Source organism: Megalobrama amblycephala, linkage group LG24 (assembly GCF_018812025.1).
Source record: "Megalobrama amblycephala isolate DHTTF-2021 linkage group LG24, ASM1881202v1, whole genome shotgun sequence".
Lineage (NCBI taxonomy): Eukaryota > Metazoa > Chordata > Actinopteri > Cypriniformes > Xenocyprididae > Megalobrama > Megalobrama amblycephala.
This window is the reverse complement of record NC_063067.1, coordinates 510,444-524,121: the sequence shown is the minus strand read 5'-3', so window position 1 is coordinate 524,121 and position 13,678 is coordinate 510,444. Positions and strand designations below refer to the sequence as shown.

The window sequence follows — 13,678 nt, the reverse complement described above, 5'->3', positions numbered from 1 at the left end:
AATAAATTCTGTTCTTTTGAACTTTCTATTCATCAAAAAAATCTTGAAAAATAAAATTATAACTAATTGTTTTGAAAATCGATAATAATCATAAATGAGCATCAAATCATCATATCAGAATGATTTCTGAAGGATCATGTGACACTGAAGACTGGAGTAATGATGCTGAAAATTCAGCTTTGATCACAGGAATAAATTACACTTTACTATATTCACATAGAAAGCAGCTGATTTACATTGTAAAAATATTTCACTGTTTTTACTGTATTTTCGATTTTCTGACCAGTTCTGTATATTTAGAAAGTCAAAAATACTGCAGACTTTGCCTGATTTAGGGTGCGTCCCATCTTACCCCACCGTGATGTTTAGTGTAAATGAGTGCGAGAGACATTCGCATCAGTAAATCACTGCAGATTTAATAACACTAGTAAACAGTGTGACTAATAAACATCATCCACGGGGAAACCGAAGTCAAACATCATAAAGAGTGTGAACAGAGCTCAGTTCGTCAGTGTTTTCTCTCTCTCGTGAGATCTGAGAGTGTGTTTCTGGAGGAACCTTTCAGTGCGACCGCAGCGTCTGACGGACACGTCCCACAATCCACCTCTGCTGGCGGCTCACAGGACGAAAACTGCCAAACAAACACACAGAGAGACATGCAGATGTGTTCATGACCAGATTCAAGGCTTTCACACAATACGGCTCTAGTACTATTAGTTTTCTAATAGTTTTAGTTTTTAAACGTTTTGGAACATTCAGAGATCATTCAAAAGTAACATTCACATAATGTTTGCAAAATGTTCCCATAACGTTCGAATAACCAAGAAAAAACATTTTTAAAACTTAAAAAAAAGCTGGACGCTCTGAACATTCAGAGAAGATTCAGAAATAGCGTTTTCATCACTCTTACCGGTTTGTCCCGCAGGCAGGCGTCCTTCAGCGCGGGGATGTGAGACTCGTATGATGAGATCCGTCTCTCCTGGGATGGTATTTTAGAGCACGCCAGCTGATTCAGCTCCAGGAAACGCATCACCAAACGCTACAACACACACACATTACTTCTTCACAGTGTAATGCAACATGGGACATCACTTACAACTCCCATTTCACTTTCGGCTCTGGAAAGGGGAGTATGTGACCGTTCTATGATGTCAGGAAGTATACACTTAGTGTTCAAAGTTGAAGTTTGAATCATTGATTCTGTTTTTTACAGTGAAGCTGCTCTGAAACGATCTGTACTGCATGAAGCGCTGCAGAAATAAAGCCGACTCGACTTGAAGTATGTGATTTTTTTGTGAGAGTTTGTACCTGGCATGCCTCTCTCTCTGGGTTTCCCATGATGCTTTGTGAGTCTGAGGGTATGAGGGTCATTCTGTAGAGCTGTAGGGTGAAATCATCCTGTGATGGGGCTCTTTTGGACAGAATGACGTTCATCTGAAAACAGAAAGAGACAACATGAAGCAACAGGGAACTGATCCGTGGTTCAGCTGATGTTTTTAGTGTGTGTGTGTGTGTGTGTGTGTGTGTGTGTGTGTGTGTGTGTGTGTGTGTGTGTGTGTGTGTTCTCGCCTCTTTCTCCACAGACTTCATGTAGCTCATCAGAGACTCTCTATTCCTAGAAACACATGCAGAAAAATCTGTGAAAATCATAAAAATGGAATGTACAGTAAAACACAGAATGTTATGAATAAATCAGCCGTAGAGTGAGTGTGTGTGTGTGTGTGTGAGTGTGTGAGTGTTTTCATGATTTATGAGGACACAAATGTGTATAATGACATGGGTATGACACTGGTATTACGACGTAAACATGAAATATGAGGACATTTCATGAGTCCTCATATTTAAAATAGCTTTAAAAACACACTAAACAATGTTTTATTAAAAATGTAAAAATGCAGACAGTTTCCTGTGATGGTTAGGGGAGAGAATGTACAGTTTGTACAGTATAAAAACCATTACGTCTATGGAGAGACCTCACTGAGATAGAGTGTCTGTGTGTGTGTGTGTGTGTGTGAGAGAGAGAGCGTGTATTACTTTGCCGCCGTGTACAGTGCGTTCTCTGCGCTGATGATGTTTTGCTGCAGCTGTTTGTTCTCCTGCTGTGATTGGCTGAGCTGTTTTCCCAGTGAGCGCAGCGACTGATCCTTCCTCCTCAACTCCATCTTAGCGTCTGACAAACTCTGATGAGACAATGAGAGTCCGGATCATTCCTCTTCCTCACTTCTGCTATGGATCTGATTATCTATAACATCTCATCGTCACGTCTGATAACTGTTAGTGCATGTTTACAAAGAAAAACGGTGGAAGATCAGCGCAAAAATGTGTTTTGAGGCTGCTGCACTGTTTATTTGTGTTTATTATGGTCAGTGGAAACGTGGGTCCATTCTCAGAGTGTGTGTGTGTGTGTGTGTACCTGCACAGCCTGTGCGAGTGTGCGGTCCTTCTCCAGCTCTTCCCCCGTGTGCAGCTCCATGCTGAGGCCCAGCTGCTGCAGCTGAGAGGCCTGATCGTGCAGCAGAGCCTGAGCGCGCTGCTCCCTCTGTAGGGCACTGCTGAGCTCCTCACACACTCGCTCGAACTGCTGGAGGGGAGCACACGCCTGACACACACACAGACCAAAAAAAGTTTATGATATGATAAAGAAAATATGATAACAAATACCAGGTTGCAAAATCAAGCAGAATAACGGACTGTTTTTGCACATTCAAGTTACAAATCTAGCGTTAAAAAGCCTGACTCACGGTGTGTGTGTCTCTGCCGGCGTTTGTGCGCTTGATGTGCGAGAGCTCCAGCCGCAGGTTCCTCCGCTCGACCTCCGCCGAATGCAGACGCTGTGTGAACTCCAGGATGTGCTTCTGAAGAGACGCCATCATCATCTGCACACACACACACACACACGTGTTACAGCTGCGGCACTAAACCAGCGGCTCACGCTCAGGCTCAGTTCTTTAAAGTCACCATGAAATCAAAATCAACCATTCTTATTGCGGTGTTTATTCTAAATGATTCATCATTATTGTGTTAAATTCATGTTCCTGGTAATCTTGAATCAGAATATCTTCTCCTCCCTCTTCTCTGATGATGAGGGCGGAGCAACCTGTCACTCACATGAGATCCACCAACAGCAAACCACAACCATCCAATCAATTCCCCACAGACTAAATCAAGCCCCGCCCTACATTTGTTCTTGTTTGCGAAGCGTTTCACTCGGATATACGACACAATAGAGAAGAAAAGACGCTTCACGTGTGTACCTTGCTGTTGCAGAAGCTGTGTTTAGTGTGCTGCGCGTGGAGTCCGTCACGCAGTCGCCGTGCCAACGAGTCCTTCCCATAATGCCCACAGCACTGAGAGTCCACGTCTGACAGCAGCCGCTCCAACAACTTCCTGCACCCGCTCTGAGCCGCTGACATCACACCAGCCGCATCTGGCACAGTCACATGACCAGCATTAGAGCAGTAATTTCATTTCAAGCTACAAAAATATTTGTATCAATTTAACTATAATAACACTAGTGCTGCCCGTGTGCGTTTCTCACCGGTTCTGCTCATTTCCCCCTGGACTTCCTCCATGCACGTGTGCGCAAGCCGGAGCAGCGCAGTGGACCTGAGCGTCTTCATCACCCTGCTGCCGTTTTCTTCCTCCTCTTCCTCTCTGAGCTTCACCTCACTCACGCACACCTGCGGCCCGGAGCCCACGGCCACCCTGAACATCACGGCGGAGCTCCGTCCCAGAGTGCGCAGACGCCCCGCCGCCAGCACTGCGATCGCACAACGCCGGAACCTGGCGTGACCTTTGACCCCGCCCTCGCCGAGCGCGTGCAGCAGCTTGCTGACCTCCGTCTTCAAGGCGTCCGCGTCACTCATGCGCTCCTGCAGCGCAGCCTTCTGCCAAGCCAGCAAACACACCTGCCTCCGCAGCGCGCGCACGCACCCCGCTAGCAAACCGCACGCCGCCCACAGACACTGCAGATGCATCACTTCCTGTTCCTGCTCGGCCCGAGTGCGCTCCAGAGAGTGGACACGCCCCTCGGACTGCTCCAGCTGCCTACTGAGATCCTGCAAAGATAAAATAATCAACATTCAAGCAGGAACACCTGTTCTAGTGGAGCCATAAATCGGTGACGTGTGTGTGTGTGTGTGTGTGTACCTGTATTTTCAGCTGCAGCTGGTGGTTGAGGTGTGTGTAGTGTGTGTTGAGATCTTCTCTCTGTTTGACCCAGCTCTCCTCTCTCTGTCTCAGCTGTGCGTTCACACTCTCCAGTGCTGCCGATTTCCCCTCCAGACACGACACCTGACGCACAAACAACCTCTCAAACTCCAGAACTGCACATCTACAGCATATCTTTCCCACAAGCCCCTTCTCACCTTCTGATTGGCTGCGGAGAGGTCAGAGGTCAGCGTGTCCACGTGCTCCTGCACCAACGCACTAAGCTCCGTCCATGAGAAGCTGCCCAGCATGCTGTGCGGCGGCGTCACCAGCACACACCCGGCGATCAGACGCTGATAGAGCGTGTGCAGGAATGCCAGTTTCTCCTAAACACGGTAATAAAAATACAATTTTATTAGACCATTAAATCCTGATCAAGCAAAGTATTTCATGAAGATCAGGAAATGAACACTGAGTGTAAGTGTGTGAATCTGGAAGTGCTATTTAGTATCACTGATATACTATTAAAGTTTTTATTAATATTTTGAATTTGTATATATTCCACCTTAATTTTAGTTATTTTTCGCAATTTTGTTGTGTGTTTGTCATTATGATTCTGGCAGGGTTATCCTATTATCACTGATATTCAGTACTATTATAGATTTAATAAATATTTTAAAGTATATTTTACATATTATATTCTATTTTCATTTTAATTTTAGCTAAGAGTTTAGTTGTAGTTTTTATTAATATTTTGAATTAGTCATTTTTTATATTTTCTGTTTTAATTTTAGCAATTTTGTGTGTTTTTGTCATTATGTTTCTGGCAGTGTTATTTTAGTTTCACTAATAGACTATTATAGATTTAATAAATATTTTGAATTATGAATTAGCTTTTATTTTAATATATTCCATTTACATTTTAATTTTAGATAAGGTTTTAGCTGTAGTTTTTATTAATATTTAATAGTATTTCTGTCATTATTCATTGCTACACAATTATGGTTTTCATTAATAGTTTTCAGCTATGACTTAGTTTTTTTTTTTATATATTCAATTTTAATTTTAGTTAAGGTTTTAGTCATTTTGTTTTGTTTTTGTTATTTTCATTAGTTTTTGTTTTTAAAATTGTGTTTATATAGTTTCCATTCATTTTTATTTTAGTTTTCGTTATTTTAGTACTTCAAGTTAAAATAAAAAAGAAAATGAGAAATGTGGCCTTGGCAACTAGCTGAAATAAAAAAGGTCTAAGATTTGATATTTCAGTTAAAATTTATTTTATTCAAGTAACAAAACTGTTTTCTTATGCTTTTAGTTTTGGTACCTGGCAGTCTTTGTGATGCTGCTGTCGCAGTGTGTTCATCTGTGTGTGTATTTGTGTGTGTTGCTGTGTGAGTCTGCGCAGTTCAGCTGCAGCGTCTGTGACACACGCACGCAGACGCTTCACCTCTTCACTCACACACACACCGCGAGCCTCACACTCCTGCAGACAGACAGAAAGACGATCATTTCATCTGAAACTGAACTCTGCGTCGCTCTGATGTTTCCTTCAGGACACCTACATCGAGTTACAATATAAAGCATCCAGTCGTCCAGATCCCGAATCATCCGAGTTCATCGGTAGAACAGTGACAAACACACACCTGGATGTTCCTCTGGAGATCAGTGATCGTTTCGTCCTTCTGTCTGACCTCATCATTCAACTTCTGCATCACAATCACAGAGTCCTGCAACTACAAATCCAACATTCACAAATTACACACAGTAAAAAAGAATTCTTAAAGCAAGACACTACAGGTGAATAGCCAATCTGATTAACAAGATGATTATATTATTGAAAAAAAAATTATTATTTTTTTTACAAATTTTCTGAAATGTTGTTTAAAATGCAAATGACACATTATCTAATTAAATATGCACTTATTTGCATACATTTCCAGAACATAAATCTGAACATTGGATGAATCCTGGTTCAAAATTCTTGTTTGATTTTGTGGACATACTAGAGTTTTTAAAGAGCAAATTTTGGATTTCTCTTTTTATCACTCCATAAATCAAAAATTGTTGTCAACAGCCGGAAAAAAAACACATTTTCACCATGTTTTAGGAATAAAATGTTATATAAATGAGTGTGAATGATATATGAACAAACCCCTCAGTAAAAACCTTCAGAATATAGTCAGGAATAAAACTCTAAATTTTGGTGTTTGTAAGTACTGCTGAAGTGGAGGAAAAAACTCATTTTTGAACATACAGCCTTTAAAGATATGTATTGTAATTGAATAAAGTGCAGTAAAATAAACACTAAAAAGTGAATTTTGGATGTTTTCTCTCCACTAGTCTGAAACAACACTTTTTGAAAATCCAATGCATCTTGCCTTAAGAAAAGTTAAAAACTGAAGGCAACATGATGCATTCAGATTTTTAAGTTCTCTCAACTATTATCTTAATAGTCAAATTTATTTGTAAAGTACTTTTCACAATACACGATTCAAAGCGGCTTTACATAAAAACATTTTATACATTTATACTATATAATATAAATGAATAATCACTAATAAATTTTTTGTTTTGTCCATTTGAATTCGTTTGTTCACTAAAAGCGCAATGCCTCATTCAGCCAATAAATGTGTAAAATCAACCACAGAGTTTGTGTTGTTGTAGTAATTAGTAACACACTAAACTGATCTATCACTCTGGTGTCTGTACTTATAGTTTTATAAGGGAAGTGAGCTTTGCTATATGTGTTTCTGAAGGAGCTAATATTTTTATTTTATTAATTAGAGTTGCCAAAGATCTGCAGTATTCATCATATATGCCCTATTCTATTCCATCAGTGGAAAACACTAAACCGTTCACATTAAAATGTTTGCATTATTTATGTTTGAGCTCAAGAACAGCCAAATAAAGTTCATGAGCTCATGCATTGTGTTCAAGGAAAAAAATCCAGCAAAATCTATCAAAATGTGCTTGATTAATCCCTTTAGTGCTTCAAAATATGCAGTATTATTTGCATTAGCACAACACCTTAAAGTATATTTTGCATGTGTGTAGGTTGTACCTGTGTGTTGTAGTAGTGTAGCGTTCGCCGCAAAATGTCCATTAGAGCAGATGCATCGTGTTTACATCCTTCCCCTAAAAAGCAAACACACACACATACACACGTGTAAAATGCCTTCAAGTCAAGCTACATTTATTTTATAAAAGCACTTTATACAATACAGATTGCTTTAAACCAGATTCACAGTAATAAACAGGGAAAAACTGTGTTAATCAATGTTGGGAAAGTTGCTTTTAAAAGTAATACATTACAAAATGTTGTTACTCCCTAAAAATAACTAAGTTAAATAGTTACTTTTTACGGAAAGTAATGTGTTATGTAACTTTTTCTCACCTGTCTGAGGATCTCTTTTTTTCACTGACCTGTGTTGTGTGTGTGTGTCGCCCCCTGCTGCTGATACTGCTGTAGCACCTGATCAATATCGCTCAGCAGACTGTCATATGACTCCTGCATGCAGACAAGAGCCTCCTGCACCTACAACACACACAAACAGTGTTCAGAATGAACAAGCCTCACTTTGCCAAATGAGGGGGTAATTTATGTGAAACTGCAGCATAACACATTAAATCAAACTGAGAAAATGACACTTGGAACATCACCGATGTAAGAGAGAATGTGTGAGAATGGCCAGTGTGGCGCCATAAATGATATAAAAGTATATTGGCATGGGTAAGAGACATCAGAGTGTTTACCCGGCTGTGTTCATGTTGTCTCTCTGTCCACACTTTCTCCTGCTCCTGCAGTTTGACTGACAGCTTAACTGACTCCACCCTTTCTTGCTCTAACTGACCAATCAGCTCAGCAGATGCAGCCTTCTCATGATCCAGCTGACCAATCAGATCAGTTTTCATGGTCAAGAAGTCCTTCTCCAACCTGAACACATCCACGTACATGTGATTCCAGATACATGGAACAACATCAAAACAGATTGGAAGAAAAAACACTTTTCATTCTTTACAATACTCAATAGTGAAGCTAACAAATAAAAATCTATGTACCGCATCTTTATCATGCTGTTGCTCCCAGACAATAATTTCCTAAATGCTTAAATGCACTGGCATCTCCAAATGCTTTAATAATGCAAAAAAAAAAAAAAAAAACTCTGAACATTGGATACATCCTGGTTAAAATTCTTATTTGATTTTGTGGACATACTAGAGTTAAAGGTTTTTAAAAAGGGAATTTTGGATTTCTCTTTTTATCACATTATACATCAAAAATTGCTGTCAACAGCCGGAAAAAACAAACACATTTTCACCATATTTTAAGAAATAAAATGCTATATAAATGAGTGTGAATGATATATGAACAAACCCCACAGTAAAAACCTTCAGAATATAGTCAGGAATAAAACTGTAAATTTTGGTGTTTGTAAGTGCTGCTGACGTGGAGGAAAAAACTCATTTATAAACACACAGCCTTTAAAGATTTCCTAAGTGCTTAAATGCACTTGCATCTCCAAATGCTTTAATAATGCAAAATGAATTCATTATTTATCTTGTGTTTTTTAAATGTTGTTTAGGTTTAATATATTTTTATTTCAGATTTAGTTTGTTTTAGTTTTTATTTATTTCCAGTTAATAATTTACTTGAGTTTATTTTTAATTTCTAGTAAGTTTTTCAACTAATATTTATATTTTATTTAAATCGTTTCAAATGTTTTTAGTAGTTTTAGTTAGCGATAATAACCCTGCTCTAGCCATAATGTTCCAATGACAAAACCTGGAATAAACACGGGGATGTTTGATCTTACTGAGCGAGTTTCTGGCTCATGTCATGTGACTTGTCTCTCTCGTGAGCGTTCAACCGCTCCACCTCCTCAAACTTCTGCTTCCAGAGCTCTAGACTGGCCGTGACCTCAGCGTGACCTTTCTTCTCCACCTCCAGAGCGCCTTCCAGATCTCTCATCCTCATCTGCGCACACACACACACACACACACACACACACACACACACACACAGATGAATGAGCGCGACACTGCTCCAGCGTAACTGCATGTGTTCAGTCATAAACACACGTGTGTTACCTGGATGATCTCAGAGCTGAATTTAGACTGCAGATGTGCGGTGCGTTCAGACTCCACGCTCTGCTCCAGATCCTTCACCTTCTGCATAGCTGACTGCACACACACACACACACACACACACACACACACACCCATAATTAATGCACGTACACATACGATCATGCATCTGTCAAAATCAGGCGCAAAACACTCATATTCACTGTATGTATGTATATATATAATATATATATTTATCGAGTGCCATGATCTACTGCACCAGATAGCAGATTTGACCATAAAAATCGTGAGACTCATGTTACTATAATCATGATGCTGACCTCCAAATCAGAGCGTAGTCTCTGTTCTCTCTCTGCGCTGCGGTTCAGCTCTGCTGATTTGTGTTTCAGTTTCTCTGCATCTTTCTCTCCGCCTCTCTTCATTCTCTCCATTTCACATTTCAGTTTATGTAGGGTGTCATTCTGCTCCTGTTAACACAAAAACAGTCAACAGTCAAAAACAGTGTCTATAGATGATAAGTGAGACAGACGCATGGACAGACCTGTATCAGTGTCTCTAGTTGTCTCTTTTCGGCCTGCAGCTGGTCATTCTCAGCATTTGCGCTCAGGAGCAGACGGTCTCTCTCGTGCAGCTCCGTCTGGAGGCCCTGCAGGTCATCCTCACGCGCCTGCTGCGTTATCTCTAAAGATCTCTGTAGATCTGACACTCTCTGATGCAGCTCTGAGCTGAGGACTAGACACACACACACACACACACACACACTCGCTGTCAGGATCATACAATGGTTATTTCCACACAAACAATGAACACTCTCATCACTTTGATGAGGTGCGTCTCAAGCGACCAACCAAAATATTTTGTTTTTATTATCTTGGCATTGTTAACCTGTTAACTGTCACCCCTGTTTTCACCAAATCACCCTGTTTCACCAAATCACAGGTGTGAAATGAAATGGTTGTATTTCATGAATGCTGTGGAATACAGAGATGAGGTCTGTCTCAGCAGACACTCAGCAGATTAGTGACTTGACACACACACACACACACCATCTAGCCTGTGATTGTGTTTCCTCAGCTCCTTCATCTTCTCCTCTGCGTTTCTCCTCTCCGCTGCCGCGTCTCTCCTCACCACGGCAACATCGTACTCCAGAGTCTGCCGCTGCGCCTCTCCGCGCTCCACCTGCGCCCGTAACCGGGCAACCTGCGCCTCATACTGCGACACCTGCAGGGATATGACATGACAGAGCGCATTACAAAACTCATTTCTGCACTGAAATCACATTATTATGTCATGTTTAATTCAGCAAATGCTGAGCTAAGGCTGCTCTGTGCCTGCTCAAAATTCAGCGTAAAGATGAATAAAGATGTAATATAATGAGAAGTATATAACAGTAAATTGTAAAAATTGTGGTTAATATGACTTTTAAAGAATTCGTCACACTGAAAGCGGATGGCTAAGTGCATTGTGGGATACAGTATTTCATGCAGTGTCCTGATCACATCTGTCAGAGGCAGAGCAGCAGGTGTTTGTTTGTACCTCTTCATTGTGTTTGGAAGTGAAATCCAGTTTGTCCTTCTCCAGCTGGTTGATTTTCCACCTCAGCTCAGCCGCGAGAGTGAAATCATCACTCGTCTCTCTCTCACCGACCCGTCTGTCTCTCTGCAGCCCATCAATCACGTCTCTGAGCCTGTAAACACAGCGCTGTGAGGACACATACATACCAAGGCCCATTTACACCACAAAAGAACTTTAATCATGCTCTGGTAAACTGTAATGAAATTATGACATACTAAATCAAAACCACAGCATAGAACGTCAGAATTAAATCAAAAGTCATAATTATGAGGTAAAAAGTCAAAATTATGACATACTAAGTTAAAATTCTGACAAAAAGTCAAAATTGACAAAAAGTCGAAATTCTGAAAAAAAGTAGAAAATAATGACATACTAAATCGAAATTATAACAAAAAGTTGAAATTATGACAGTCAAAGCTGACATACTAAGGCGATATTGACAAAATATCAAAAATATGACATACTAAGTTAAATTTTGACGAAAAGTCAAATTGTGACAGCTGAAAATTCTAAATTGACAAAAAAATAAAATTCTGACAAAAAGTAGAAAATAATGACATACTAAATCGAAATTCTGACAAAAAGTTGAAATTATGACAGTCAAAACCAACACACTAAGCCGAAATTGACAAAATGTCAAAATTATGACATAGTAGGTTCAATTTAATTGTGACAAAAAGTCGAAATTGTGACAAAAAGTCAAAATTATTACAAAGTCAAAATTATGACATACTTAGTTAAAATTGTGACAAAAAGTTGAAATTGTGACAGTCAAATTATGACAAAGATGAAAATTCTGACAAAAAGTAGAAAGTAATGACATACTAAGCCGAAATTGACAAAATGTCAAAATTATGACATACTAAGTTAAATTTTGACAAAAAGTCAAATTGTGACAGTCAAATTCTGACAAAGATTAAAATTCTGACAAAAAGTCTAAATTGACAAAAAAAATAATAACACTAAATCGAAATTATGACAAAAACTCAAAATTATGACAAAAAGTTGAAATTATGACAGTTAAAACTGACATACTAAGCCGAAATTGACAAAATGTCAAAATTATGACATACTAAGTTAAAATTTGACAAAAATTTTGTTTGGCCAAAAAACAAAAAACGAAATCATGACAAAAAGTAAAAAATAATGACAGTCAAAATTATGACAAAAAGTTATGTCATAATTTTGTCATATGTCACAAAATTAATGTCATAATTATTACCTTAAAAAAGTCAAAATTATGACATACCAAGTAAAAATTTGGACTTAAAGGGTTAGTTCACCCAAAAATGAAAATTCTGTCATTTATTATGTTTAACTCATGTCGTTCCACACCCGTAAGACCTTCGTTCATCTTCAGAACACAAATTAAGATATTTTTGATGAAATCCGATGGCTCAGTGAGGTCTACATTAATGTACTAAAAACATATTTAAATCAGTTCATGATTCGACACAAAAGATTCATAACGCTCCGAAGCTTCCTGAAGCAGTGTTTTGAAGTCGTCCATCACTAAATAAGTCGTTATTTTGTTTTTTTGGTGCACCAAAAATATTCTCGTCGCTTTATAATATTAATATTGAACCACTGTACTCACATGAACTGATTTAAATATGTTTTTAGTACATTAATGGATCTTGAGAGAGGAAATGTAGCCATTGCTGGCTATGCAGGCCTCACTGAGCCATCGGATTTCATCAAAAATATCTTAATTTGTGTTCTGAAGATGAACGAAGGTCTTACGGGTGTGGAACGACATGAGGGAGAGAAATTAATGAAATTATTTTCAGTCTTTGGCTTACACACACACACACACACACACACACACACACACGTTAGAAACAAACCTGTTGATCTCCTCCTGTGGGGTCAGGGCGGACGGGTGAGACGCCCGCAGGGTGGAATCAGGGCGGCTGGAGTCTTTACGTTTGGCTCGACTGCCATGGCGTGGACGGAGGTCAGTGGGCATGACCTCAACGTGTCCTTACAGGTCTGAGATCTGTCAGAAAATACTGTATAAGCACTTTATCATGAACAAATATAGCTTAAAATGAGAATGTCAGTGAGAAAATACATTCATGTTTTAGGTGGATTTACAAAGTTCCTATAAAGACAAAGAGAAGGAGAAACATAAAGAATTACAATTATGAAACAAACACAGAATATTATATATAAATATAACAAAGAAAACCGGTTTAGAGATGCTTTTAAATATAGCTCCACACAACAATTTGACAAAAACTACAGTTTATATACACGTAATTTATAAATATAATACATGAATTATATGATACACAGTAAAAACTCAAATCAAACTGAATTTAATTCACGTGTTTGTTTCTAAAAGCGATAAACGGTCAATTCAAAATAACAACATTAAATCTAAACACCAGCCCACCATTAACATGCCTGTTACGCTCGTCTGTCCGTGATTGGTGAATTACTGCAGTGAAACGACATTAAAGTGTTTAAATCCGTGTAGTTGCATTTGTAAACACTCCTCAGCGTCTGTTTGAATCTGACGCCATTTTCCTCCTCACCATGACAACAACGATAAACGAAAAACACCGCGAAATATTCATCAAAACACCTATCGCTCGCGTTTTACTTTTTAATTTTTACTTACGTTTTTTTTTTTTTAAATGATTAAATAAAGCGTTAAAATATTTTAAACATCTTTATTTTGCCGCTTCCTGTCGCGGAATTTTAACTCTTTAACGACCGATGATGACGAACAGTAACGAAATTTAGTTTTCAATCCGCGAAATTCTTTTAAAATTATTTCGTGATTAAATAACACAAAATATGTTGTTATTCGCCTTAACATTGTGAATAAATCCATGTTATTAATTAAATTTAGAATAATTAT

The 13,678-nt window shown here is 38.8% G+C and overlaps 1 protein-coding gene across 3 annotated transcripts; it reads right to left on the bottom strand.

Annotated features, from left to right (window-relative positions):
* Positions 1–396: 396 nt before the first annotated feature.
* Positions 397–13,506, bottom strand: LOC125260720 (coiled-coil domain-containing protein 171). 3 transcript variants are annotated; one of them, XM_048179217.1, is made up of 24 exons: positions 13,208–13,506; positions 12,657–12,808; positions 10,771–10,921; positions 10,281–10,455; positions 9,776–9,966; positions 9,555–9,701; positions 9,238–9,330; positions 8,964–9,124; positions 7,903–8,083; positions 7,573–7,684; positions 7,211–7,284; positions 5,793–5,882; positions 5,474–5,632; positions 4,368–4,535; positions 4,150–4,293; positions 3,539–4,058; positions 3,255–3,427; positions 2,742–2,876; positions 2,414–2,599; positions 2,035–2,180; positions 1,570–1,615; positions 1,309–1,434; positions 911–1,039; positions 397–631 (listed from the first exon to the last, which is right to left on the bottom strand). In XM_048179217.1, exons 2-24 carry the CDS (start codon positions 12,776–12,778, stop codon positions 509–511), a joined length of 3,552 nt encoding a protein of 1,183 aa, XP_048035174.1. In that variant the 5' UTR covers positions 12,779–12,808; positions 13,208–13,506; the 3' UTR covers positions 397–508. The 3 variants fall into 3 exon arrangements, with proteins under 3 accessions (XP_048035174.1, XP_048035175.1, XP_048035176.1); XM_048179218.1 differs by having other exon boundaries at positions 13,219–13,506; XM_048179219.1 differs by lacking the exon at positions 13,208–13,506 and having other exon boundaries at positions 12,657–12,821.
* Positions 13,507–13,678: the final 172 nt, after the last annotated feature.

Excerpts from the sequence above, each read along its gene's own strand:
- LOC125260720 (XM_048179217.1), bottom strand. The coding sequence starts at position 12,778 with ATGCCCACTGACCTCCGTCCACGCCATGGCAGTCGAGCCAAACGTAAA. Across the intron at positions 2,600-2,741 it reads CCGGCAGAGACACACACACC|GCGTGTGCTCCCCTCCAGCA; the intron begins GTGAGTCAGGCT and ends TGTGTGTGTCAG. Across the intron at positions 1,435-1,569 it reads TGAAGTCTGTGGAGAAAGAG|ATGAACGTCATTCTGTCCAA; the intron begins GCGAGAACACAC and ends TTCTGTTTTCAG.